Source organism: Podarcis cretensis, assembly GCF_951804945.1.
Source record: "Podarcis cretensis genome assembly, chromosome: Z".
NCBI classification, from domain to species: domain Eukaryota; kingdom Metazoa; phylum Chordata; class Lepidosauria; order Squamata; family Lacertidae; genus Podarcis; species Podarcis cretensis.
In genome coordinates, this window is record NC_137184.1 from 3,266,718 (window position 1) to 3,294,506 (window position 27,789).

At 47.2% G+C, this 27,789-nt stretch overlaps 2 protein-coding genes across 5 annotated transcripts in view; both read left to right on the forward strand.

Annotated features, from left to right (window-relative positions):
• The window catches only part of CERCAM (cerebral endothelial cell adhesion molecule), a 72,959-nt gene extending 57,630 nt beyond the window's left edge, over nt 1-15,329 (forward strand). For 2 of the 3 annotated variants that reach the window (XM_079962093.1, XM_079962092.1), the window contains exons 11-13: nt 1,138-1,341; nt 6,005-6,261; nt 11,366-15,329. In XM_079962093.1, coding sequence (XP_079818219.1) covers nt 1,138-1,341; nt 6,005-6,251 — 451 coding nt within the window. In that variant the 3' untranslated portion in view covers nt 6,252-6,261; nt 11,366-15,329. Of the gene's footprint in view, nt 1-1,137; nt 1,342-6,004; nt 6,262-7,443; nt 7,565-11,365 lie in introns of all 3 variants that reach the window. The other variant, XR_013834846.1, reaches the window with a different exon arrangement.
• A 1,098-nt stretch (nt 15,330-16,427) lies between these two features.
• CFAP157 (cilia and flagella associated protein 157) lies at nt 16,428-26,857 on the forward strand. 2 transcript variants are annotated; one of them, XM_079962121.1, is made up of 9 exons: nt 16,434-16,708; nt 17,322-17,593; nt 18,616-18,769; nt 20,660-20,927; nt 22,950-23,080; nt 23,244-23,394; nt 24,192-24,382; nt 25,333-25,480; nt 26,357-26,857. In XM_079962121.1, exons 1-9 carry the CDS (start codon nt 16,563-16,565, stop codon nt 26,459-26,461), a joined length of 1,566 nt encoding a protein of 521 aa, XP_079818247.1. In that variant the 5' UTR covers nt 16,434-16,562; the 3' UTR covers nt 26,462-26,857. The 2 variants fall into 2 exon arrangements, with proteins under 2 accessions (XP_079818246.1, XP_079818247.1); XM_079962120.1 differs by lacking the exon at nt 26,357-26,857 and having other exon boundaries at nt 16,428-16,708; nt 25,333-26,269.
• Nucleotides 26,858-27,789: the final 932 nt, after the last annotated feature.

Consider the following 27,789-nt stretch of genomic DNA (forward strand, 5'->3'; position numbering starts at 1 on the left):
GTAGGATCCTGACTCTGTCTGAAATACTGCAAAATCACCGGAGGCAATGTTGAGCGAGATGCGCCAATAGTCTGAATCATTAGAAAGCTATTTCCTGTATTCACGTTTGTTTATTTCATAAAAATTATGCACAGCTTGAGCATAAAGCATCTCAAAGTGGTTTAAAAGAAGGCAAAAGAAAAAATCTAGAAAAAGACCACAACACTGTTTCGAAACATGCAAGAGTTAAAATACTAAAACTGATTAAAATCACCTCAACCAGCAGAGATAAGAACTCTTTGCAACGGAAGAGGCATATGTGCTGAGTATTTGCAGGGACCGGGCCCCGCGTGCTGTGAGTATTTGCAGGGACCGGGCCCCGAGTGCTGTGAGTATTCGAAGGGACCGGGCCCCGAGTGCTGTGAGTATTTGCAGGGATCGGGCCCCGTGCTGTAAGTATTCACAGGGATTGGGCCCCGAGTGCTGTGAGTATTTGCAGGGACCGGACCCTGAGTGCTGTGAGTATTCGCAGGGACCGGGCCCCGAGTGCTGTGAGTATTTGCAGGGACTGGGCCCCGAGTGCTGCGAGTATTTGCAAGGACTGGGCCCCGAGTGCTGTGAGTATTTGCAGGGACCGGACCCTGAGTGTAGTGAGTATTCGCAGGGACTGGGCCCTGAGTGCTGTGAGCATTCGCAGGGACCGGGCCCTGTGTGCTGTGAGTATTCGCAGGGACCGGGCCCCGAGTGCTGTGAGTATTCACAAGGACTGGGCCCCGAGTGATGTGAGGCATATGTAAGCATATTTACATCATTTTATTCAGCAGCAGACAAAGGAAACATGTCTGCTTCCCTTCGTGTCCAAGCAAACAGCATAGGCAAAAGCAATATACAAACGAAAGTTCCCAGCAAGCTGTGCTGGAATGTAAACAGACATGTGACATGCAACAGTCCACATATCTGTTCCTCTCAGGGTGGAACGGAACATCAATATCCTAACAATGCCAACTTCTGACAGGTTGATGGCACTGCTCAGGGCTAATGTTGGCTTTTGGAGGTGGGAGAAGATGATCTGGCTTTCTGGGGCAAAAAGGTTCCCTACTCTTGGTGTAGGCAGAAGGAAATGGGTGAACACTAAAAAGACCGATTTGTCTTCTTCAGTTACCTGGGCCGGAAGCAAGTGAACGCTGAGGATGAGGAGCTGGTGGAGGACGTACGAAATCTTGTGGTGCCTGGATATTCCTACTGGACTTTAGCTTACATCATCTCACGGCGAGGGGCTCAGAAATTGATTGATGCACAGCCGCTCTCCAAAATCCTCCCTGTGGATGAATTCCTGCCCATCATGTATGACAAGCACCCCAAGTAAGGAGCTTGAAATATTGTGGGTTTGTTTGAATTGGCTTGGAGTTCAGATGTAGTAATACAGAACAGCAGCCTTGCCTTGATGTTCTCACGGAAGCGCTGAGGAAGCACCCTGTCTGTATGGGAAAGTCTGTGGCGGGATTTAATGTGTGAGTGGGACCTGCGACAAAACGTTGCAGTGTGGAACACTTGATGGAGGAGACTAGCCATGGTGGCTATGTTGTGCTTTCACGTTCAGAGGCAGTAATGCTTGTGGATTCCAGTTGTTTGCAACCACAGGGAGGGAGAGAATTGCTCTTGTGCTCGGGTGTATTTTGCAGGTTTCATGCAGGCATCTGGTTGACCACTGTGAGAACAGGATGGTGGATTAGATGGGCCATGGGCCTGATCTAGCCTCAAAGCACTTACTGTATGTTCGTAATGCTTTTCTTCAGCATTCTAGACCCCATTTTTATTGTGAATTTGTGGTTGTTTGTTTTCATGGTGCTTTGGGGGCAGTTATGCACTATCCCACTTTCAGTTTTGTTCACACCTGCAAAAGTTTCAGGGCAGACATGCTTGCTTTGTTTCCGTGTCGCACAGCTCCCTGCTGATAATCCTGTTATCGTTCTATACGACAAATACTCCTTTTGTTGCGCTGCACTGCAAAAGCTTAGTAATCCAGAGCGCAATAAAGCAGCAACATAGGAGGAGGTATCTCAAAACAGCTAATGACGGGGAAGGATGTGTGGATGGTCCAGTACAAATCCACAGCTATTGTACTCTTGTTGCACCAGTGACGTGGCAGTATATGTCTGGGAAAACCAAACAAGAACCAACCAGTCAGGGGTGGGGGGCTAAATCTCCAATAATAATAATAATAATAATAATAATAATATTTGTACCCTGCTCATCTTATTGGGAAAAAACAAAATAATTTTTTTTCCCTTCCAGTAGCACCTTAAAGACCAACTAAGTTAGTTCTTGGTATGAGCTTTCGTGTGCATGCACACTTCTTCAGATACACAGTGTAGTTGGTCTTTAAGGTGCTACTGGAAGGAAAAAAATTTTATTTTGTTTTGACTATGGCAGACCAACACGGCTACCTATCTGTAACATCTTATTGGGCTTCCCCAGCCACTCCGGGCGGCTTCCACAAAGACCAAAAATACATTAATATATCATACATTTAAAACTTTCCAGAACAGGGCTGCCTTCAGATATCTTCTAAATGTCAGGTAGTTATTTTTCTCTTTGACATCTGGTGGGAGGGCGTTCCACAGGGCAGGCGCCACTACTGAGAAGGCCCTCTGCCTGGTTCCCTGTAACTTGGCTTCTCGCAGTGAGGGAACCGCCAGAAGGCCCTCGGAGCTGGACCTCAGTGTCCAGGCTGAACAATGGGGGGTGGAGAAGCTCCTTCAGATATACTGGACCGAGGCCGTTTAGGGCTTTAAAGGTCAGCACCAACACTTTGAATTCTGCTCAGAAACGTCAAGGCTGACACACACAGATAAGGCCTCCAGAATAAGTTGGGCAGGATCATGCCTTGTAAGCAAAGAAAAGAAGAAAAGCGCCTCTCTCCCCGCCCCGCACCAATCCCTGCCTTCACTGCTCCGGCATCAGTTAAGGGAAAACATCTGTTCCTATGACTTCACTCCCTCCAGCCCGCAGAAGTCTGTGGAAAAGAATAGTCAGCAGCCCCCAGGAGGAGGAGGAGAGGGTGTTGAGGTTTCTTGAACGGCCATTCGCTCAGTTTGCTGGAAGCATAATAGGAGCCAGGGAAATGTGGCTGATTGCCATGCCTTGGGACTGGGATGGAGAATCCTTGGTCCTCCTGATGCTCTAGGGCAGAAGTCGGGGCATAGAAGAGGCAGTTTCCCACCGGGTCTTCATGTCCCTCAGAAAACATCTTCCCTTGATGCTTGGGGTGCCCTCCCAAACAGTGGGGGTTAGCATGGGGGGTTGTTGCTGTTGGGGGAGGGGTATGTGAAAGTTGCCTCCCCTGTTGGTGAGGAAATGGTTTGGCAGGAATGATGAACTCCCCTTTACCACCAGATCCTAAACCTCTGCTGTCTTGTGGCTCTACTCATTCATGAGAAAGGTTTCAGGAGTAAACCCCGAGGAAAAATCCACACCTGATTCTTTGTGAGACACCTTCAGGGGAAGAAAAGGCTAAGCTAAGGAATAAAACCTACACAGATTCAGAGTGGAGTCCCTAAGGCAGTTGAATGGTGCCTTGTACTCCTCCTGCAGCCAAGCTGCTGCCAAACCTCTTGCTCCGCTTTCCTTTGGACCACATCTGCGATGCCGGAGGGGGGGTCTTGTCTCCTGGGCAGCCCACGACCTCCATGCACACTGCCCAGGCTTGCGCTCCAGAGTCACTCTGGTGCTGCAAACTCAGCAGTTTGCCTTCACCTCTAGAGGTGCACTCCGCTGTCTCTCAAGACAGATGGATGCCGGCAACAACAGCAAGAGGAACTTGTGTCCCCCCCCCCCATATCATTTTTATTAATTTTACAATACAGTCATACCTCATGTTACATTTGCTTCAGGTTGAGCGTTTTCAGGTTGTGTCCTGCGGTGACCTGGAAGTACCGGAAAGGGTTACTTCCGGGTTTCGCCGCTTGCGCATGCACAGATGCTCAAAATGAAGTCACACGCATGCACAGAAGTGGTGAATCACGACCCGCAGATGTGCAGACATGGGTTGTGTTCTGCTCATGTTGCGAATGGGCCTCCAGAATGGATCCCGTTCGCAGCTAGAGATACCACTGTAATGCTTTCCATTACAATCTCTTCTCTTATATTATACATTTTGGCTTTTTAGGACCATGACTTCCTTCAAACCCTCCTTGTGATTTTCTATCTTTCATTTCAAATTTCTGCATTTTCACTACTTAACCATTGCTTTCAAATCAAAAACATCAAAGCATCATATTTTCTTATTCCTCTCTGCAGTGATTTTTATACCTTTCCTTGCAATCCTTGCAATCCTACCAATGTGTTTGATTGACTACAATTGTCTTTCAAATAATTTACAAATTTAGTCCAGTCCTTGATGAACTTCTGGTCCCGCTGTTCTTGGATTCTTCCCGTCATTTTGGCCAGTTCCACATACTCCATTAACTTCAATTGCCATGCTTCCTTTTTCGGTAATTCCTCTTGTTTCCACTTGTGTGCTAATAAAATTCTTGCTGCAGTTGTTGCATATAGGAAAAGCTTGGTCTCTTGTTTCTTAATGTCTGTACCACAACAAGGGGAACTTGTGGCCCTCTAGATGTTGTTGGACTCCAACTCCCATCAGCCCTAGCTGATGCTGGGGGCTCAACAACATCTGGAGGGCCTCAGGCCTCCCTATCCCTATTTTGACGGATGGGCTATTTTCCTGGCCTACCCAACTGTGTCAGTAGGCCATGGTTCTCTTTGACAGGCATAGACTAAGGCCCACGCTGTGGTAAGGGGCCCCACTGTTGACCTTCAGAGCCCTCCTCTCCTTCTGCCCTGTTCAGCCTTGCAGTTGCCAGATGTTTGCCTTCCCTCTCAGCTGAGCAAGGAAGAGCATTGGCCTCCACTTGCCTTGCCCGCTTCCTCTGTGCGCTGGTGCAGATTGTGCCCAGTGGGAGAGAGCAAGCAAATGGGCAACAGGGGCAGGTCTTGTTCAGCCCTCCTGCCCCTCCCTCCCCCAAATCTGGAGTCCATCACTGGGTCACCATAGTAAGCAATGCTGGCACGTGGGATGGAGCAGCCACGCTGTGCCCCAAAGAGAAAGTGGGGTCGATAGGAGAAGCTTTTGTGCCATGCTTGCTGCATGGCTTCCCACGGGCTACACTGGCCTCTGCTCAAGACAATTCGGGAATGTGATTTACAGGCAGCCGGCTGAGCCAGAGCCAGGATTCCTGGCTGTGTTTTCAGACTTTCCATCTGTGCCAGACTCTCGCTCCAAACCAGAATTTCACCTGGCCTTTTTTGGCTCTGTATTTGCGTAATGCAAAATCAATCTCTCTCTCTCTCTCTCTCTCTCTCTCTCTCTCTCTCACACACACACACACACACACACACACACAAACAAATAAAATATTGCTGGGTAGTCAATAACACTTCCTTTGCTAATGGGGATGTGAGTGTGGTCTGCATTTTGGCTCCCTTTGATTTCACTTCTCTCCCCACCCACCCCAGTTTAGGACTGAGTTTCATGCACCTGATGGACTCTTAGTCAATAAATGTTTATGCTAGGTTAGCCAACACTGGGTAGCCACAAGGTAGTGGTAGTGGTTAATGACTTTAAAAAAAAAAAAGTTTTTATTGAATTTCCAAATTATTAACAAATACAGAAGAGAGAAAACAAATTTCTGGAAACTAATTGAAAATACATTTATTTTCAGTGTTAGGAAGTAATGGTGTACTTATACCAGGTAAGTTATAATACATTTTACAGTTGTTGCTGGACTCCAACTCCCCACAGCTAACATAGCCAGTTGTCCAAGACGATGAAAGTTGGAGTCCACCAACGCCCGGTGAGGGCACCACGTTGGCTACCTTTAACACATTTGCAAGGTTTTAAGATGCCACAAGAGTGCCAAGTTGCTAATTGGCTTGGAGTTCAGAGGTCATAATGCAGAGCAGCCTTTGAGAATCACTGGTCAGAAGAATAGGCTGATGCTTCCTTCTCCTCCCTCTCTCTCAGTGAGGATTACAAAAAGCATTTCAGCAACCGGGACCTGCGAGCTTTCTCTGTGTGCCCCCACCTCGCCTACCCAACCCACTACACCGGCGATGCCGAGTGGATGAGCGACACGGAAACCTCCACCATCTGGGACGATGACTCACGCAAGACGGGCTGGAGCGGCTCACAAAAGACACTGAAAGACACCCATGGCAGCGTAGGCACTTCAGGCCACTCCTTCCGCCCGGCCTCTCGGGATGAGCTATAACATGTGGCTGGTAAGTAAGGCCTGGGAAACAGCTGTGCAGCAGATGTGGAACCGCTTGGGCAGAGCCATATGCTGTAGGGCAGTTGGCTGCAGGAAGCCTTTCCCAGAAGTGATTGCTCCTCGACCCCCCCCCGCCCCCGCCCCTGCCCTGCAACTCTTCTACAGCATGATGGCATTTTATGCACAATTAATTTGCAAACTTGCACGGTTGAAAACAGACCGGTTGAAACTGTGCAAATTAAATGCACACCAGGTGGAGAGCTTGAAAGCTCTTTTCGAGCATGGAAGGAGTTGTTAAGCTCTCTGCCTTGCTTACCAGGCAGTGCCTGGTAAATGTTTTTATATTACTGTACACTGCCCTGATACCTTATGACTGGGTAGTATATAAATACTTTTACTGCATAACCAAAATAAATAAATGAGCACTTTGCAAGGAGGCTCGCCTTCATTACTGGGTAGGTGGTCTCCTGCAGGCCTGTATGCAGAGATGTGTTCATGTAACTTGCCGGTTGTTTGGATTCTTTGTGTGTGTGTCCTCAACGTGTCATGGAGCTAACTGGAAAGGTTACATCTCTTAAAAAATAAATAAATCAAGAACTGTCTTTCTGGAGCCACCAATTTTGCTGAGGCATTGGGCGCCAGTTTGCTGAAGTCCAAACTATTCATTCTTGCCAAGACTCTTCAGTTCTGCCATCGTTGCTGTTTAGATTAAGGCAGCAAAGTATAATTATCCTGGTGAGGGTTGTCAGTTGTTTGAAACTGGTTGCTATTCATTGAACAGCTGCTTGAAATGCACTGATGTGTAAGTCTTTGTATTGAGCTCTACATCTTCAGTTGCTCATTTCTGCAGATCTTTCTTAAAAAGCAGCAAGCCAGGCCTCTTGTTTGTTTTTCTGGCCACGTCTGTGTCCTGTGAGGCTCTTTCTCCCTCCATATTTATTGGGGGGGGGAGCAAAGTGGGTAGTTACCTGGGATGGCACATTTGAGGAGGCAGTGCCTCCCCCAAAAGTTTGGCAAAGGCCTCACCCTAACCCAAATGATCAAGGGGATGGAGCAACTCAACTATGAAGAGAGCCTGCAGCAGTCAGGATTTTTTAGTTTATAGAAAAGACAAGTAAGAGGAGACAAGGATTGAAGTTTATAGAATTATGCACGGCCTAGCAACAGAAATGTTTTTCTCACTCTCTCAAAGCATTGCAACTCATGGACACCCAATGAATCCGAATGTTGGAAGATTCAGGGAAGATAGAAGAAAGCACTTCTTCATGCAGAACACACGTCAAGCTGTGGAACTCCCACAGGAAGCAGCAGTGGTCAGCAACCTGGACTGCTTTGGATTAGACCATTTCACAGAGCAGAAGGCTATTGATGGTTACTAGACAGGATGGCCATGCTCTGCCAACACAGTTGGAGGCAGCAATGTTTCTGAATACCAGTTATTGGAAACCACAGGGTTTTTGTTGTTGTTGTTCCTGCTGCACTCATGTCCAGCTTGCAGACTCCCCAACAGAGGCATCTGGTTGGCCGCTGTAGAAACAGGATGCTGGACTAGATGGGCCATTGCCCTGATCCAGCAGGACTCCTCTTATGTTTAGGCTCTGGAGCTGCTGCATTGGGCTGGTGGGTGGGGAGAGCTAAGTTGCCACACCAGCCCAAGGGCAGGGTCCCCTATTCTGAAAGGGAAGATGGGACAACTCCAGAACAGCGTCCCCCAAGTTGGAGGCAAGGAGCCCCCTGGCAAAGCTGGTGGGAGCTGGGGCGCATTCAGAACACCCCTGCTTTGTTCTGCATCCAGGAAGCAACCTCCTCCTTTCCACTTGCCCCACCTCCACTGCTTTTCTCACCACTTGTCTATTTGCCCCTAGCTGCGAAAGCAGGCTTTTCACTCAATACTCCCTCTGTGTGGGGCCTCATCTTGCTAAGGAGGTCTCCACCCCCTTTGCACGTCTCCCACACACTGCATGCGCTTGGTCATGATCCTCCTGCAGAGTCCTGTCTGCATCTACTCAGAAGTGAACCCCTCCCGTAGCTCAGAGGGGCTTACTTCTTCCAGGTATGTGGGACTGCAGCTTCCTCTAATCATGTACAGAGGTGCCTTGCAAGACAAAAAGAATCCGTTCCGCGAGTCTCTTTGTCTTGCGGTTTTTTCATCTTGCGAAGCAAGCCCATTAGCGCTATTAGCGGCTTAGCGGCTTAGCGGATCAGCTGATAAGCGGCTTAGTGGCTTAGCGGATCAGCTGATATGCGGCTTAGTGGATCAGCTGATAAGCGGCTTAGCGGATCAGCTGTTAAGCGGCTTAGCGGATCAGCTGATAAGCAGCTTATCGGCTTAGTGGATCAGCTGATAAGCGGCTTAGCGCTTAGAAAAAGGGGGGAAAGGGAAAAAACCCGCAGGAACTCGCAAGACATTTTCGTCTTGCGAAGCAAGCCCATAGGAAATTCGTTTTGCGAAGCGCCTCCAAAACGGAAAACCCTTTCGTCTAGCGGGTTTCCCGTCTTGCGAGGCATTCGTCTTGCGGGGCACCACTGTATACAGTTTATACATGTGTACAGGGGGTGGAAGTCACTTCTGCTGTGGGTAGCAGAGCACACACCATAAATACTGCGTATGAATCAAAGAAGCAGAATAATACAGTGGTACCTCGGGTTACATACCCTTCAGGTTACATACATTTCAGGCTACAGACTCCGCTAACCCAGAAATAGTGCTTCAGGTTAAGAACTTTGCTTCAGGATAAGAACAGAAATCGTGCTCTGGTGGCGCAGTGGCAGCAGGAGGCCCCATTAGCTAAAGTGCTGCTTCAGGTTAAGAACAGTTTCAGGTTAAGAACGGACCTCCGGAACAAATTAAGTACTTAACCCAAGGTACCACTGTACAGAAAGCTGAAATATGTGTGAATTTTGCATTGTTTTCCCTGTTTGCCCCTAATTTGGGTGATTTGGAATCGGGTTGGGTTTCTTTTTTATTTTATATTCCTCATTGAAAAATTAAAAAGTACAAAATTACAAGTGCACAGAGTAAGATAAGACACAAAGAAGAAGAAACAAGAAATAGTACCTATGTAGAAAACAGAACAGAAAAGGATATACATAATGTTTGATGTATTATAGTATTTTAATATTTTTTTGGAAGCCGCCCAGAGTGGCTGGGGAAGCCCAGCCAGATGGGCGGGGTATAAATAATAAATTATTATTATTATTATTATATTGTGTACGTTACAAAAAGGGGGGCACTTGTTATTGTAGTTAAGAGGCTTTAGTCTAATATGTTTGGGTTTCTTTCTACATTTATACCCCACCTTTCCCTCAAGGAGTTCAAGGTGGTGTACAAGGTTCTTTCCTTTCTTTGTTTTATCCTCACAACAACCCTGTGAGGTAGGGCCTTGAACTGTGAAGAACTGACTGGTCCAAGGTCAGCCAGTGAATTTCATGGCCAAGTGCAAGGGGAGAATTTGAACCCAGGTCTCCCAGATCCTAGTCCAACATCCTAACCACTGCATAACACATCATGGATAAACAACCTTGTAAATGAAAACATCTGGCAGGAAAGAGGGATGCATTCTCCACAAGCCCCACCCTCTGTCCCACTTGTATGGATTTCTCTCTGATTTGAGCCTTGCTTGTGTGGGAGGAGCCTGACATCTGGGCAAAACCTGCGACCCTCTAAAGAACCTGGAAACCAGAAAAAACTCAGCGGCTGGAACATGGCTCTGAATTCTCCTGCCCTTATCCTGATTTCAGGCAGTTGGCCTCGGCTCCCAAAAGCCGCGTGGGCTTCCTCTGCTACTCTGGCTGACTCTTTCTCTCCTCTGGACTGCCTGTGTGTCTTGCAGAGCCTAAACAAGCAGGAGTTTCAAAAGACTCTGTCTAAGGACGTGTGCTGAGGCTCAGTGCTGCTTTTGTGAGTTCCCTGAAGCTGTTAGGACAGGAAATCCCGAGAAACGGCTCAGATTCCGAGGTAAACAAACAACGGCCCTGTGCTCCCTGCAGCTGGAGGTCAGGAAAGTCTGGCTTGCTTTGCTGTTAGCCAGCTGGTTCTCAGCTGTTGCCTCCCGCACCCCCACTTTTTGAAAAAGATCCTACATACTGGTGGTGCACAGGGAAAGGAAATGAAGCAGCAAAACACTGCACTCGGAGCCTGCTTGCTGTTCCCTGTGTCAAGAATGCAACCACAGAATAATGAAAACCATGCAACGCAGGTCGCTAAAAGCTGGATCGGTTTCCTACAACGAAGATATTTCTGGGTCCCAGTTTGCATGTGCTGGTTAATGATTTGTTGCAGGAATGAGGAGCCTCAGACCCAGGAGCCAAATCTGACACTCCTGGCCTCTCTGTGTGTGACTGTTCACTGGCTGCACCCATTACCAGCCTTGGCTTCAGGACCTTCATGAGTGCTTTTGCCTGGCTGGAATGTGTCTTTGAACTCTGATCATGCCTCTTGGTTGCCTGGAGGGAGGATAGAGGGCAATCTGCACATGTGTGCAGAAACTAGCCTATTGCACAAAGGCAAAAAGCACATTTGTTGTCTACTCCCCCCCCCTTTTTTTCTGGCCCTGCCCATGCTATGAAATTGTCTATTCCCCTCACAGACCTACAATCCCCACCCAGTGTTTCCTGTGAAGAGGGATTGATTGTTTAAGCCACCCTGGGAAGGGAACAGGGTATCCCTTATAAACTTTCAGCACGCTTAACAAACTGCATCTCAAAGGAAGCTGTGTTTGTTTAAGTGGTTTCATAGCACTTTAAATGTACAGTATGAATGTGGCCTTAATCGTACTCCTCTTACTATGATTGCTGCCATTGGGCAGGTTTATATGTTGACAGTGTGTGCCTTGAAATTCCATGCAAATCGCAGAGTTTTGTAATTTGTCAATAATGAGAATCCTGGCTTCCTTTTAAACAGCAACGAAGGACAAGTTCCTAGCCCCTGTGCCCCGAAAGCAATCCCTGCGAAAACAGCAGCTGGTGGAATAAGCTCCTTGCTTATCATTGCACACAAGGCCTATGTCTCCAACTATAGCAGCAGGTCTATGCCAGAGTGTTTTCTTCCTGCTCTCTATCAGTAGGTTTTACTCAGTCCTAATAACACCCATCTCTTCCTTTTCCCCTCCCAGGTGTACCTGCTGCAGCCCATGAGCGAGAAGACGATGACAGATCAAGGATTGGTTCCCCCACTCACCACCTTGTATTAGGACACTGTGTTTGCTTGAGCTGTGTTGAACAGGGAAACGAATGCACTGTGTGCAAAACTTGCATCAAAGACCAGTTTGTGCTCTGCCAATGCCTCTGGAATTTCCCTTTTTGGATGACGGTGGAGTTTTGGGGTGCTGCAATATTTGTGCTCTCCTAGCAGCAAAAGCTTCCTTCACTTATACGATGGTTTGGAGCTGATATTGGCACAAGCTGGGTGCCTTTGGCTGTTTTCCTTTCTCCACAACACAAGCACACAGCAGTTGCAAGAGACCTAATTTCTGCAGCCTGCTGAGATGTAGATTGGTTTGTGCAGATGTTTGCTGTCAGAACAGGCCGTTCCAACTTTTTTTTATATAAAAAAGACTGTCCAATTTGGATAAATAATCTGCACAGCGATTGGAGTTTTCTGCACTGCCTGGCATTGCCATGGGCATGGCTGGTATAGAGAGACAGTGTCTTCACTGAACACCAAAGGAGGGGAGAACCTCTGGCCCTCAAGATCTTTCTATCAGGCCTTTGACATCTTCCTGAAGCCACACACCCCTTGAGTCCCTTCCCTGGGTGAAATGTGTTGTTCAGCAGGGATATAGGGCTCTTGCTTACTAGGGTGGAGCAACAGGTGTGGATGTGTATATGGGAAAACCTCTCAACATTTGCATGGTTGGAATCTGGCTTATGGTACAAATGGCAGAAGTTATACCTGATGCTTCACTCACTCTTGCCTCTGCCCCCCCCCCAAAAGCTGCTAGTAAGTGAATGTTTCCCCTAAGCCAGCTAGGAGACCTCAGGACTGCCTCTTTGACTTAAAACAACAACAATTTTCACAGTATAACAAAATGGAAAACACCCATACAGACAAGAAGAAAGAACACTTTTCTCAGAAGAGTAAGATACAAAGGCTAACCAAATGTACCGTACCTCACTATACATAGCTGGCTATGTCTTGCTGGAGGATTCATAACTGAGAACATTTAAGATAACTAGGGTTTCTTTAGTTGTACATTCTTGGATTGCATGGGGTTAGACTAGATGGCCCTTGGGGTACTTTCCAGCTTTATGGTTCTGTGGTTCCATATTTCTTTGAAGTTGTTTTCCATTTGTGGTCCATTTAGTGCTCTTAATTGTTGGGTTTGCTTTTCCATAAGAGCTGCTGTGCAAACCTCCTGCTTCCAAACAGCCGACTGTAAATTATCTGAAGTTCTCCAGTTTTGAGTAATCTGTTGTTCAGCTGCCACCAGCAGGGATGGGATTAGTTAGGACCTCCACGTTGGCTGAAAGACTGTGAGCTGCCTGTTGACTCTGGAGTTCTTCAGTTCCAGTTCTCTCTCCGCTGTCAGCTTCCTCTGACACACCATTTCCTCAACTCTTTGTTGCATTTCTTAAAAAAGCAAAACTAGTAAATCAAACTGAAGATTAAATTTGATCTCTTACTTAAATGTACAGAGCTATAACTTCGCTGTATTCTTGTTCCCCTCTCCCAAGCTATGGGGTGATATCCATTGGCCATAACCAGGGTAGACCCATTGACTTCAGGAATTTCATTTATTTCATTGGGTGTCCTCTCAGTATGACTTGGCTGGATATCACCCATCATTGCCAACTTTTTCTACCAATGTTCTTCTGCCCTTTAAAGCCCCTGTACAACAAACAGGGACGTGGGTGGTGCTGTGGGTTAAACCACAGAGCCTAGGATTTGCCGATCAGAAGGTCGGCGGTTCGAATCCCCACAACGGGGTGAGCTCCCTTTGCTCGGTCCCTGCTCCTGCCAATCTAGCAGTTCAAAAGCACGTCAAAGTGTAAGTAGATAAATAGTTACCGCTCCAGCGGGAAGGTAGACGGCGTTTCCGTGCGCTGCTCTGGTTCGCCAGAAGTGGCTTATTCATGCTGGCCACATGACCTGGAAGCTGGCTCCCTCGGACAATAAAGTGAGATGAGCGCCGCAACCCCAGAGTCGGCCACGACTGGACCTAATGGTCAGAGGTCCTTTTACCTTTACAACAAACAGAAGTCCGGCCTATGATGTTTTCTCCACCAACATGTCTCCATGCTGGGCAGGGCAGGGGACTTCACCAGCTGAATGTAAGTTTGTACAGGTGTTAACAGCACAAGGCCCTGTGCAGGAGGGAAATCTGGCAACCTTGAATGTTTAGGGTACATGCTAACCTGGAGCATTTGCACTTCAGCCGTTGTGGGTTCTGATGGTCAGGAATCTAGCATGTAAAACTGATGTTGTGATGAGAAAATTGTAGCTGTGCTATGGGGGGGGGCGGAATTACAATAAATGCATAAAGAAATTTGCATTCTTATTTTGTCTTGGTTATTTTAGTTATTTTTAAATACTGATGAAATTCCACATGAGTTGAAGGAGCAATAGACAGAGGCCTCTGCTCAATGCTAAAATCTTACATCAGTGCTTTTAAGTCAGATTAAAAGAAGCTGCTTTTATACCTGGCCAGAGAAGTGATAAATTTTGCGTTCTATAGGTCTTGTGACAAAACCATAAGTACAGACAATATCAAAATAAAATAAAAACAAAGCCTCTACTTAAACAAATGGGACCATGTAATGCAAGTGGGACTATAAATGAGAAGCCTCCATGACTACATACAGTATATTTAAATTTACTGCTGTTTTGTCTAGTTATCTCTTCCTAATCTTCCTTGCCACCAGAGCAAAAAGGGCCGCTTTGTGAGGCACAAAGGTGTTAGAGTCACTCAACCACCGCAGAACCCTCTGTGCCAAGGGGAGGCTGCTTTCTTGAACAGACAGGGTTTAGAAAGCACCTCCTAGGCTCTGTTTATAATGGACAATATAACAAATAATGAAGACTATATTCTACCTGTGGTTGCCCACATGGCTAGAATCTTGCACAGCCTTAAAATGAAAGTACCTGGTGGTGGGAGGCAGCAGCACAGGGTAGGCAGCCCCCCCCCCCATTTTAACATCCTAGAATGTCCTATAGCAACGCTGAATGAGCCCAGCCATGCCCAGAGATACTGCAAGGGTGAACCTGGGGCCTTGGCACATGCAGCTGGGCATCCTGCTTCTTATAACAAAGGTGGCATTTTTTCATCTCTGCCAAGCTAAGCAGTTGGTCCCTTACCTTTCTCACCCTGATCTGGCCACAGTGATCCATGCGACGGTCATCTCCATTCTTGATTATTGTAACTCGCTCTACGCGGGACTGCCCTTGAAGCCGACCCAGAAACTCCAGTGGGTGCAGAATGCTGCGGCGAGGCTCCTTATGGGGTCCTTGCCATGGGATCACATTCATCCAATGCTTTACCAGCTGCACTAGCTCCCAGTGGAGTACAAGGTCAGGTTTAAGTCGCTGGTTTTGACCTTTAAAGCCCTATACGGCCTAGGACCCTCATACCTACGGGACCTTAAGGTCCACAAATAACAACACTTTGGAGTTCCCGAGCCTCAAGGAGGTTAGATTGGTTTCAACTAGGGCCAGGGTCTTTTCAGCACTGGCCCCGATCTGGTGGAACGCTCTGTCACAAGAGTCTAGGGCCCTGCGGGACTTGACATCTTTCTGCAGGGCCTGCAAGACAGAGCTGTTCCACCAGGTCTTTGGCCAAGGCACAGTCTGACCCCCTCCTTCGGTAATGCTTACAGAACTCTAGCCCAATGGTTGCCATTAATTTGATTCTGAATTGATTTTAGAATGAATTGATTTTAGAATGCTGTGTTACTTTTATTGTTGTTAGCCATTCTGAGCCCGGCTTCAGCTAGGGAGGGCGGGATAGAAATAAATTGTTGTTGTTATTGTTAAGTTATAATTCCTTCCCACAGGCCCCTGTCCACAGACTTCACAGTAAAGGAGAATCAAACCCTTGTTTTTTGTTTAATATTTTTATTAAAGTTTTCTTGGTTTACAAAGGTATGCGCAATGTCTCTTTTTTCAAGTTACATTTTCCATAGGTCAGTTTCATTTGTTGAGGGTTACATTAGGAAGAAAAGGGGGTCGGGTGGCGATGTTTCTAATTTGCTTAATGTATGTGTGGGGTTTTGTGTCAGCGTTACTCGTGCCGGTTCTCTGCTGTTCACTTGTGTTCCTTTGGTGGTGAGAGAGGTTGGGGTTGGCCTAGGGTGTGGTTGTTTGTTTGTGATTGGCTGTGGTGATCTTTGTTTTTGTGTGTGAGTGGGGTGGGTGGGTGTTTTGGATCAGGTTAGCCATATTGATTTATATGCTGTTGGTGGATTATTGTCATTGTCTTGTTGGGCTGTGTACGTGATAAAGGGGAGCCATACCGGGGTGAAGGCGTCTTCTTCTATTTGTCCCCGTGTGAGTTTCTGTTTACAGTGGTACCTCGGGTTACATACGCTTCAGGTTACATTTGCTTCAGGTTACAGACTCCGCTAACCCAGAAATAGTGCTTCAGGTTAAGAACTTTGCTTCAGGATAAGAACAGAAATCGTGCTCCGGCGGCGCAGTGGCAGCAGGAGGCCCCATTAGCTAAAGTGGTGCTTCAGGTTAAGAACAGTTTCAGGTTAAGAACGGACCTCCAGAACAAATTAAATACTGAACCCGAGCTACCACTGTACTCTATAGTAGTTATAGATTAGATTATAGATTATAGGTGTAGTGTGGATTTTATCTGGATCCATTTGCGTATACAGTGGTACCTCAGGTTACATACGCTTCAGGTTACAGACGCTTCAGGTTACAGACTCCGCTAACCCTGAAATAGTACCTCGGGTTAAGAACTTTGCTTCAGGATGAGAACAGAAATTGTGCAGCGGCGGAGCAGCAGCAGCAGGAGGCCCCATTAGCTAAAGTGGTTTCAGGTTAAGAATGGACCTCCGGAACAAATTAAGTTCTTAACCCGAGGTACCACTGTATTGGTTTATTTTTCTGGTAGGGCTGTTTCCCATACTATCCCTTCTAAACGAAAGGGAACTGCTTGTGGTATCTTTGAGGGAGGTTTCCTGGCCCTTTAAGGTTTCATTCCAGATGGGCACGCCCCCCTTCCCACTGTTGCTATGTACATCTCCTCCACCCTAGTGACAGCACAACCATTCTGCCTCTGAAAGGGCCCTGGCGGCATTCCCTTTCGACCTCGCCATCCCTGAATCTCCCGCTCTCAGCAAGAGAAAACCCCGGCAACACCAATGGCGCCCAAGAAGAAAGGAGGAGGAGGAGGGCGCAAAAAAGAAGAGGCTGCCAAGGAACCAGAGCTGGATGATGATATCGTACCTGAGCACAGCCGGGAGTTTTACTTGATTCAGATCCGAGATCTGGAGGGGCGACTAGCCCGGTGGGTAAAGGTGTGTGTGTGTGTGTGTGTGTGTGTGTGTGTGTGTGTGAAGACTGTATTCTCCGAGGTGTATAGGGAAGGGCAGCTGGAACAGAGCATAGACACCGACTTCCACAAGTCTTTGCTATGCATTTGCTCTTTAGATGGGGCATACGGAAAGCATCCGCTTTCTTGGTAGCCAGGGGTACCATCAGGGTAGGATTTGGGGGCTGAAGTGTCAAAGAATCAGTGAGCTGGAAGAGACCACAAGGGTCATCTAGTCCAACCCCCTGCACTGCAGGAGTCTTTTTGCCCAATGTGGGGCTTGAACCAGCGACCCTGAGATTTAAGAGTCTCATGCTCTACCGACTGAGCCAACTCTACCTGGGGCCCCACTGTGCAGAAGGAGCACACACACACACAACTGGAGCAGAGGCTGGATTCCTGCATGCTAAGGTGGTGCCCAATGTGAACCCTACTTGGAGTGCACCCATCGTAATGAATGGGCCATGGCCAACTTAGGCCCATTCATCTCAATGGCTCTGCTCGTGGGTGTCAAATTAGCTGGTTACAACCCGCTGCATTTGGAATGGGTTCTGGGTTCCTGCCTCTTGACTGATCTTCTTTTGCTTAGGTACCAGAAGAAATGGGACGAGATGCAGGTGAGCGAGGAGATCTTTCGCAATGAATATGAGAAGATGCTCCATGACAACAAGGAGATTGTGTCCTTTCTGAAGAAGACGCTCAACCAGCGGGTCGACGAGATCGCAGAGTTGACGGAGCAGCTCCAGTTACTCCAGCAGGCCAAAGACACAGAGAAGGACGCCTTTGAGGCCCAGCTAGGCCAGCTGAGGCACGAGTTCCAGGAGACCAAGGATCAGCTGACTTCTGAGAATATGAACCTCAGTAAGGCTGCCAGGCCGCTTTTTGGAAAAAGCAAAGGGGAAGGAGGTTTAGGCTCCCCTGCTTAGCTCCACAGGCAGAGTGTGCCTGTGTAGAACACACTAGAAAGGAATTGCTTTCAGTTGCTTTCCAGGACAGTGCCTGCCTTGGATCTGCACCACTTTTAAACTCTATTTTCAGTTAACTGAAAATAACACCAGGCTTCTGAAGCATGCTGAAGGTAAAATCAGAGCATGTACTTCTGTTGTTCCTAATCTATGTGTACATAATTCCACAATTCAGGCTGTAAATGCCATTGGCTATGTAGTCAGAAAAGCACTACCCATGCGCAAGAGGATGTGTGTCTCCTATAAACCCCCTCACCTAGGTTGGCACTACCAGGAGCCTTGATGAGGTAGTTGCTTCAGCGGCAGAGAGGGGAGGGGCAGCAGGTTTGGATTTGGGGCCCCACCTGCCTCCCTGCCTTGCAGAGACCTCAGAAGTGCTCCAGGGGACGGTGCCAAGGAGGACATGGCTGCACCTCTCTTTCTTGCCCCTACTGAGACCTCTTTTTAGCAACTGGGCACAAGGAAGGAGTTAGATCCCAAACAGGCCTAGAGGGGTGTGGGGATGGGTGGCAGCTGCCCTGGTGAGTCAGGTGGTCAGACCAGGTGCAAGACCTGGCTGAGGGAACAAAGTTCTCCATGGCACTCCTGAGGTGAGGTCACTTGGGCGTCAAAAGGGTAGGTAGAGGCAGGCAGACAAGGGGGGCAAACGAGTGCCATCCTGGCACATGGAGGCCTCCTCAGATGGGCAGCCAAGTTGATCACTTGGCTGCCTGGCCAGGCTCTCTGTACTTAGAAAACCAAAGGGAAAGAAACAGAGCCCCCAGGTTCAGGGGCAATCTACCTCTGCGTAACAGGTTATGGGCACTGTTTCCTTGTTCACCTCAGGTAGCAAAATATATTGAGCTGGCTATGCTCATACCCTAGTATGTTGACTGGGGCCTAAGGGGGTTGCCTAAAGTCAGAATTTCTGGTCGCTAGGTGGCAAGCTGGCTGCCCTGGAGGATTTTAGGATCCACAAAGATGAGATCATGTCGAAGTTTGCCGAACTCGAGGCACAACTGAAGAAGCAAGCAGAAGACCACAAGGATTACATCTATAACCTGGAGAGGAAAGCTGTGATTGACAAAGAGAGGTGTGTGCTGTGGGATGGGGGTGACCAGCCTTTGCCAACCTAGTGCCCCCCAGATGCTTTGACTTACATCAGCTGGCTGGGGCTGACGTGAGTTGTAGTCTGAAACATCTGGGAGACACCAGGTTAGTGAAGGTTGGGGTTGACCAAGGGCGCCATTGTGTCAGCTGTTCAGTACGATGGAACTCGTGCTGACCACAGGCTTTGCAGACCTGTATTGTTCTTGTTCTTATTTATTTATTTATTTATTTATTTGCAATGACCTCATGGTTCAGCCAACTGGAGCTGGTAGCAATATAATGGCAGAGTAGTGAGGGGAAGAGCTACAGGCAAAATGGCGGGCCCAGGGGTGGAGACATGCTCTGCTGAGATGGCCTGCCTATCCAAACCCAGACATCCCCACTGTGAAACTAGAGATCAGGGGTTCTAATGTAACCAAGATTCAGTATATGGAAAGGGACTAGATATCAAGTGGTGTGAGAGACCTGGAGAGCCAGTGCCTGTCAGAGCAGGTGATAGCTGGCTTGCTGAAGGCAACCTCTCTTTTTGTTTCTTATTTATTTATTTCACTGGTTGAAAAAAACCACCAAAAAAACCCAAGACTAACCTCAAAGTGGTTTACCAAAAAAAAAATATAAAGCAGTAAAATCAAGAAAAATGTGCAACCCTGCTTTCAAACATATGAAAGTTAAATTACCAGAACAGATTAAAATTACCTCTCCTTTCTAAGCATTTGGATAGGATTGTTGAAACAGGAATGTTTTTAGCAGAGGTCGAAAAGAGTACATTGAAGGCATCTGCTTAATCTCAAGAGGCAGGGGGTTCCAAAGTGTAGGTGTCGCGATCGATTTCTTACAAATGCAGAACAGGTATTATGTGGCACTTGTAGTAGTGCCAATTCTGCTTATTAAAGTGGTCAAGTGGGCACATGTGGGGTAAGGCGATCTCTCAGATAAGCTGGTTCCAAGTTGTTAAGGGCTTTATGTACTATTAGTAGCACTTTGAACTTGACCTGGTAGCAAATTGGCTGTCAGTGCAGACCTTTGAGCACGGCTGTTATATGCTGACAAGGCCTCATTCCCGTCAGCAACTGTGCTGCAACATTCTGCACTAATTGCAGCTTCCAGATCGAGTGTGAGGGAAGCCCCACATAGAGCACAGTGCAGAAATCCAGTCTTGAAGTAACTGATGCATGAACTATGGTGGCAAGACTTTATCGGTTCAGGAATGGCCATAGCTGTTGAAAGGTTACCCACCCCTATTATAGGACAACAGTGTGATTTTAAAAAATGTATATTTTGTCATTTCCTGGATTGCAAATTCCTTGAATCCTGTAATGCAGAAAAGCATGAAAACAGGTGCCTGGTTTGCCATTGTGAGGATAGTATGTTGGATGAGTTGGGCCTTTGGCCTGATCCAGCAGCCTTATGATGGTACTGAAATTACAAATGACATGAAATGGCACATGTTGCCTGGGGCAGTAGGATAGATGATCCTTGGATGCTTTCCAGAGGGCTTCCTACTGGACCAAGGTGACTCAGACACTGGCCAATCCGCCTTTGCCACCTCCCAGTTGCAAGGCCAGGAGCTGTGCCTACTGCCAGCTCCATGCTGGTATAGTGAGCCAGTGTGGTGTAGTGGTTAAGAGCAGTAGTCTCATAATCTGGTGAACCGGGTTCGATTCCCCACTCCTCCACATGCAGCTGCTGGGTGACCTTGGGCCGGTCACACTTCTCTGAAGTCTCTCAGCCCCACTCACCTCACAGAGTGTTTGTTGTGGGGGAGGAAGGGAAAGGAGAATGTTAGCCGCTTTGAGGCTTCTTAGGGTAGTGATAAAGCGGGATATCAAATCCAAACTCCTCTTCTTCTCTTCTTCCTTACTCTCTCTCTCAGGTTAAAGAAGGAGATGATGCACCGTGTGAATGCGGTGGCCACTGAGTTCCGCAAGGTGGCCCACAGCCAGATGGCAGAGACCACTAAGCGCACCATCCGGGAGAATGTCACCATCAGCTTCCAGCTGACCAAGATAACCGAGCAGAGCCTCCAGCTCCTCCAAGAGAACGAACGGCTCAAGGAAGCCCACTCAGAAGCTCTGAAGCAGCTGGAGCTGCTGGAGGAGAACGAGACAAAGATGGCACAGAACAGCCTCAGCAACCAGAAGGTAAGAATTGTCCTTTGCAAAAGTTGCGGGCTGGGCCACAATTTATGCTTGGGGTGGCCAGCATGGTACCTTCCGAATGCTGTTAGACTCTGACTCCAATAACACAGTGGGTAATTCAGAAGTGCATGAAGTTCCCTTCAAAGTAGTCACAACCACACAACTTCACAGCTGCATCCACTTCTAAGATTATACAATCATCTTTAAAAGATACAGTCCACTTCTTCATGTGGCATTTGGCTAAACTATGGAGCTTGCTTCCACAGGAGGCAGTGATGGTCGCCAACTTGGATGGTTTAAAAGAGGACTGGACAAATTCGTAGGGGAGGAGAAGGCTATCAATGGCTACTAGGCAGGATGGTCACACTCTGCTTCCACAGTTTGAGGCAGCGATGCTTCTGAATGCCAGTTGCTGGAAAGCTCAGGAGGGGAACGTTGCTCTTGTGCTCAGGTCCTGGTTTCCCTTTGGGTCACCTGGTCGGCCACTATGAGAACAGAATGCTGGAACAGATGGGCCATTGGCCTGATCCTGCAGACTCTTACGTTCTTACAACAACAATCAATGAGAACCTCCATGCACTGCCTTCCAGCGAGATCTACTGTATTCTGATCACGTACCCGGACAAATTATTTGGAGTGCTCCAGTAGCTACAGGTGAAACTTGAAAAATTAGAATATCATGGAAAAGTTCATTTATTTCAGTAATTCAACTTCAAAGCTGAAACTAATATATGAGATTGACTCATGACATGCAAAGCAAGATGTGCTTCTACTTCTCCAAGGTCCAATCTTGCTCGATTTGCAATCCTTGTTTTGCTGATTTCCTTGAATATTCTAATTTTCTGAGATTGTTAATTTGTGGTTTTCATCAGCTGTACGCCATGATCATCACAATGATAACAAATCAAGGCTTGGCATATCTCGCTTTGCATGTCACGAGTCTATCTCATATATTAGTTTCACCTTTCAAGTTGAATGACTGAAATAAAGGAACTTTTCCACAATATTCTAATTTTTCGAGTTTCACCTGTACTTTTGGAGTGACTGAAGTTGTGCTTTCCCTGAAGTTCCATTGTACGTAACAGAACTTGCACACCAATCTCTTGAAACTGAAGCTCCTTTTGGTTTCAGTGTTGCTAAATGCTTAGCTTTGGAGCATGCCAAACTCCTCCTCCTTTGTGCCCTTCCTGCATACCTTCTCCAGAGTGACCCTGGTGGTCCATCCTCAGTGGCTCCAATCAGCACAAAGGGTGAGAATACTTATTTTCAGTGGTTAGAAAGCTCCCCTTTCATGCTGATTGGACAGCCTTGGACCATGACACCTCTGTACAAATTCCCATCAGCCTCAACCACCATGGTCTATGGTCAGGGATGATGGGAACTGTAGTCCAAAACATCTGAAGGACCCTACATTGACTACCCATGAAAATAAAACAGCAGCTGATTCCCATGTTGCATTTTCTGCTCATCAGGATAACAAGAGCCAGTGACATGATCCAGGGCTGATGCTTTTGTGCACCACATGAGTAAATCCACCCAGCTAATAGGCCCAGGTGTCTAAGCAAAGGGCATAATAAAGATATTTAATAAAATAAAATGATTTATTATTATTATTATTATTATTATTGTTGTTGTTGTTGTTGTTGTTGTTGTTGTTATTTATACCCCGCCCATCTGGCTGGGTTTCCCCAGCCACTCTGGGCGGCTTCCAACAAAACACTAAAATACAATAACCTATTAAACATTAAAAGCTTCCCTAAACAGGGCTGCCTCTAACATCCCAACCTTGTGCCTCCCATGTTACTAGACTCCAACTCCGATCATCCCCAAGTTTGCCCATGCTGGCTGGGGATGATGGGAGTTGGAGTCCAACATTACCGGAAGGGCATCAGGTTGCTGATATTAGTTACTATATTATATTCAAATGGTGCTGAGCCTTTCCACACCCAGCTGAAGGCAGAATGCAGGCTGCTGGTCACCTGTGTATGTGACAGGTATGCTCACATGTGCATATTTGGTACACAGATGATCTGGATGCTCACCAACAAGTGCAAGGAGCTGCAGGCGCAGGTGGAAGAGTACATGGAGATGAAGAAGGTCATGGCCCAAACACGGGAGACCAATGAGGTGCTGGAGCAGCAGAACGTGGCGCTAAAGTTAGTACAGGCATCTCTCTCTCTCTCTCTCCCTCTCCCAAAAGTCAGAGTCAGTTTCTTCACTGAACTAACTGCCCAGGCTTCTTTCCTGGTGAGGCGCTGCTGGCTGTCGACTAACTGTCTTGTTTCTATTCCTGGTCTGGCCTTCTCCTGCCCCACTCAGAGAGGAGCTGACTCTGCAGAGGCAGGAGATGCAGCGGAAAAGCAGTGAAGAGGAAAGCCAATCAAAGGCACTTGAAGAGGAGCATCAGCTGCGGCTGAATGCTGAAAGAATCCTCAGGCACACTGCCAAGGGCCTCAAGGAAGTGCTGCTGGTGAGTGTCTGGGAATATAGGGACACTTTTGGGAGGGTTTTGAGACCTTTTGCTACATTAAGAAAATCCAAGTTGATTGGCCTTATGAGCTTTGGCTGACTTATGGGTCAGTATTGCATCTCTTTGCATTTGAGTTGTCTGTCTCGGGAGACAATGGAGGAGTGCACCTTTGGGGATGAAGTCAAACCATCAGAGAGTTACAGCACCTGCTGTGGCTGTAGAGACTGACATGGGAGAGACATGTTTTGTTGCAGCTGGGGCAAAGGAATGTGTCCAGTTGTGCTGCTGTAGTTGCACCCAGGCATTTATTCTCTCTGCGCTCCTCCCAGCAGTCATCCCTTCTCTGGTTACTGCTAAGGATGCACAACCTGTCTCTTCTGCAGGCACTGTGGTCATTTGCAAGTGATTCCCACACTGTGGGGGTGATGTTTCCAGCCTTCATGTCACATCTGCAGAAATCTTTGTAACACAGAGTTGGTTTGCCAACAGGTCTGTTGGCAAACCATCTTTCCATAGAGGAGATCCTGCCATCTTCCATTCTGTGAACAGGATCAAGCTAGTAAAAGCCAAACTCTTGCTAATCTCCTTCTTTGTAGGTCCTGCATTGAGCAAGGGGTTGGCTACAATTCTATGAGCTAACCTAAACTGTCTGCTTCCTTGTAAGCATTTGGGCTGGGCAAACTGGGATCACATACTTGCCCACTTCAAACTTTGCATTTTATTTGAAGTGTGGGAAACAAATATGGTGGAAATCTAAGAGGGTTTTGCAGCTGCGTTCTTCCTCTTCACTCCCACAGGAACGCCCATCTGATGAGGATGAGGATGGCCATTTTGACGTGATGTTCCACTTAAGGCGCAATGATGTGCTGCAAGCCACCTTGAATCTCCTGAACAGAAGCATCGCACGCATCGAGGCCAATCAGCTTCTCCGGACTCTCTATGTAGAGAGCAAGGTGTTCAAACCTACCACCACCACGGAGGGCAGCAGGTAAGAGAAAAAGGGGATGAGATCCATGAGGGTTGGGAGGGGTGCCACCGCCTGTTAAAGGTAAAGGTAAAGGTACCCCTGGGGTTGCGGCACTCATCTTGCTTTACTGGCCGAGGGAGCCGGCGTACAGCTTCCAGGTCATGTGGCCAGCATGACTAAGCCGCTTCTGGTGAACCACGGCAGTGCTCGGAAATGCTGTTTATCTTCCCGCCGGAGCGGTACCTATTTATCTACTTGCACTTTGACGTGCTTTCGAACTGCTAGGTTGGCAGGAGCAGGGACCAAACAACGGGAGCTCACTCCATCGCAAGGATTCGAACCGCCGACCTTCTGGTTTTTTTTGTTTTTTTAAATATTTATTGAAGTTTCAAAAAGGTTACAGATTGGGTCCTTATGCATATTAATGTCTAATGAGGAGTGCAAGGGTCTGCTCCAAAGATGTACACGTGATTCAAATGTCTCATCCCAGAACTCTCATGCTACTGTGTGGAAAAAGGAAGTCATGCATGGAAAAAGGAAGTCACATCACCACACTCCTTCCAGCACATGGGTTTTATTTTTACAAGCCTAGATGGGCTCCAGTGCTGCCTCAGAACAACCTTGAAAGTTGCACTTTCTGAAACAGTGCATGAACCGAAACGCAGCCACTCTTCAAAATTCACGCTTCTTTCAATTCTGCAGTATAGTTCTCCAGCCAAAAATACATGTTCTAGAGAAAAAAGCATGTGTAGAAACAGCATATACACCAGTGGAAAGCACATGCACAAAATGAACCACATTTTGGGTTCATTTTCTGGGGAAATGTGTGGGTTAGGCAGAATTGCATGTAGAAATGTTGAGCGTTAGGGGAAATTGGCAGGAAAATGCTGCTGAATTTCCACAGGAACATTTTGTAAAATAAATAAGCAAATTCGCAAACTGGTATGGAACTGTAGATATTTGTTTCTCAGCCTCTCTGCTATCAAGCCTTCCCGCATCATGTCACACATGAATGTTGCCAAGATCCCAGGGACCCATGCTGTCCACAGTATGCCATCTCTGAGCAACGTCTCCGAGGTCCGTGAGGATACTGTCCGGCCGTACGCTAGTGCCACAGAGGTGAGTGGGGAATCAGGACTTATTGGCCCCCAGGTGGGAAGCAATAACCAAAACCTAGGCAACAGCATGGCTTCCAGGAAGCAACTTGCAGAAATGAAGGCTGGAGCAATAATGCCTGACATGCATGGAATTTGCTGCCCCCGGTCTATCAGCCAGGGTAGTTGCAAGGATAAAATGGACAGAGAGAAGCGTGTATGCCAGCTTGAACTCTTAGGAGAAAAGGTGGGATTTAATTTAATAGTAAACAAATAAACTGTCATGGCTGCCCCCAAAGATTCCTGGGAACCTCCATGTGTTATGGTTCTCTTCCCTAACAAATCTTGGCACCCTTAACAACTAGAGTTTCCAGGATGCTTTGGGGAGAAGCCACGGCCGTTGAAGTGGTATAATACTGCTTTAAAAATGCATAGTTTAGATGTGACCTTACAAGCCTTTCCCTTCTGTTGGGGTGACAGAGCTGTATGGGCTGCACACAGCCTAGTGTTTATTTTATTTTCATTCATTTTTACTTTTCTATCCTACCTTTTATACCCTTTCCAAGGAACTCAAGGGGGCTTGTAGTTTTTATCCTCATTTATCCTCACAACAACCCAATGAGGTAGGGTAGGCTGGCCCAGATTCCCACCTTTGTTCTTTAAAAAAACCACAAAATTTCCAAAGCATCCTCAGATTTTCTATGCCAAGAACAGTATATAAATGTGCCTGATAAATAAACGTGTCCAGGTGCTATTCTGTCAAATCGTTTTGTGGAGAACTACCCTTCTCCTCTGCCTCAGGCCTGGTCCTGTTTTTATGAGTACATTTATCCGTGTTTTCATCTGTGAAATTGTGAGGGGTGTGGACCCCTAGCCTGAACACCTGCCCTTTCCCCCATAGCCTTTAATAGCAGCATGGAGAACGGAGCTGAAAGAGGAAGAGACCAAACCACAAGTGAAAGCTGTCTGTAAGAAACTGGCTACACAGCAGCCAATGGACGAATAGTGAATGGAGAAGAAGCAACCCTTTATGCAGTATTCTCATTTTGCATCAGCACCTATCCCTCCAAGAGATAATGATACTCCAGGTGGAATTCTGAGGACTTTTATATCCCAATAGGTCAGTGCGGAACTGTCTGAGGAAAGTTACAGACCCACTGAGCTGTTTTGAGTCAGAAATGGAAAGCAAACATAGGAGGAGGCACAAACGGCCCTCTAACCCAACCACGTTCCGAGGCTGGGTGGATTTCCTAGGGCAAGGCCACCACACTGCTCCCGCATGACAACAGGTCTTTGCGAAGTGGGATCCAGCTAGGATAGGAGGCCTCCGGCCTTTCTGGTAGCTGATATATGCTCCCACCTTCTTCCTCCTTTCTGAATTAAAGTGGAAGACACACTTCAACCCTTATACTCAAGGTTTACTCTTTACAGGTGTGAGGAAACTATTTTATTTCTGTATATAAAGCATTTAAAAACAAACAACAACCCACCTGCCACTCCTCAGCCATAAAGGCTACCCTCAAAGAAAAAGGGGGGGGAAGCTGTTTTGCACACACCCTCCTGTTTTGTGCATTATCAGGGAGCCTTGTCTATGGGTGAGTGCACTGGAAGCTCACAAAAAGCTTTTAAAATTATTTCATTCACATGGTACCCTGCAAAATGCCCAAACTCTCTCATGCTACACAGATTGGGAATTACTAGGCTTGGAGATCTGGGACAAGTAATCATTGCAGCTTGTCATGAGGAGTAGGAGAAGGGGGGACGTTCCTCCCCACCAATGCACTTCCTCCCAATTAAGGTCTTTGTTGCAACAAAAGTGCATTGCAGTGGTACCTCAGGTTACGGATGCTTCAGGTTACGGGTGCTTCAGGTTACAGACGCTTCAGGTTACAGACTCCGCTAACCCAGAAACAGTACCTCGGATTAAGAACTTTGCTTCAGGATGAGAACAGAAATCGCACAGCGGTGGTGCGTCAGCAGTGGGAAGCCCCATTAGCTAAAGTGGTGCTTCAGGTTAAGAACAGTTTCAGGTTAAGAATGGACCTCCGGAACGAATTAAGTTCTTAACCCGAGGTACCACTGTAATGGTGGAATTATACTAGACTGTTCACACATCATTCCACCTTGTTAGTTGTCCTGCAAAGCTTATGAGATGTTTTTGCATTATTGCAGTCCAGAGGGCCCCCTTTGCACTGCAGCATAACAAAAGCAGGACAAAAACACCAACTTTGGAACATTTGTGGTATAAGAGGTTGCGATTTTTCAGCAGGAAGCTGAATGATGTGCATTGATTAGAAGCGAAACTGTATGTCCACCCTGTAACATTTGCAGGTG

Excerpts from the sequence above, each read along its gene's own strand:
- CFAP157 (XM_079962120.1), top strand. The coding sequence starts at position 16,563 with ATGGCGCCCAAGAAGAAAGGAGGAGGAGGAGGGCGCAAAAAAGAAGAG. Across the intron at positions 17,594-18,615 it reads TTCTGAGAATATGAACCTCA|GTGGCAAGCTGGCTGCCCTG; the intron begins GTAAGGCTGCCA and ends TCTGGTCGCTAG. Across the intron at positions 23,081-23,243 it reads CAGCAGAACGTGGCGCTAAA|AGAGGAGCTGACTCTGCAGA; the intron begins GTTAGTACAGGC and ends TGCCCCACTCAG.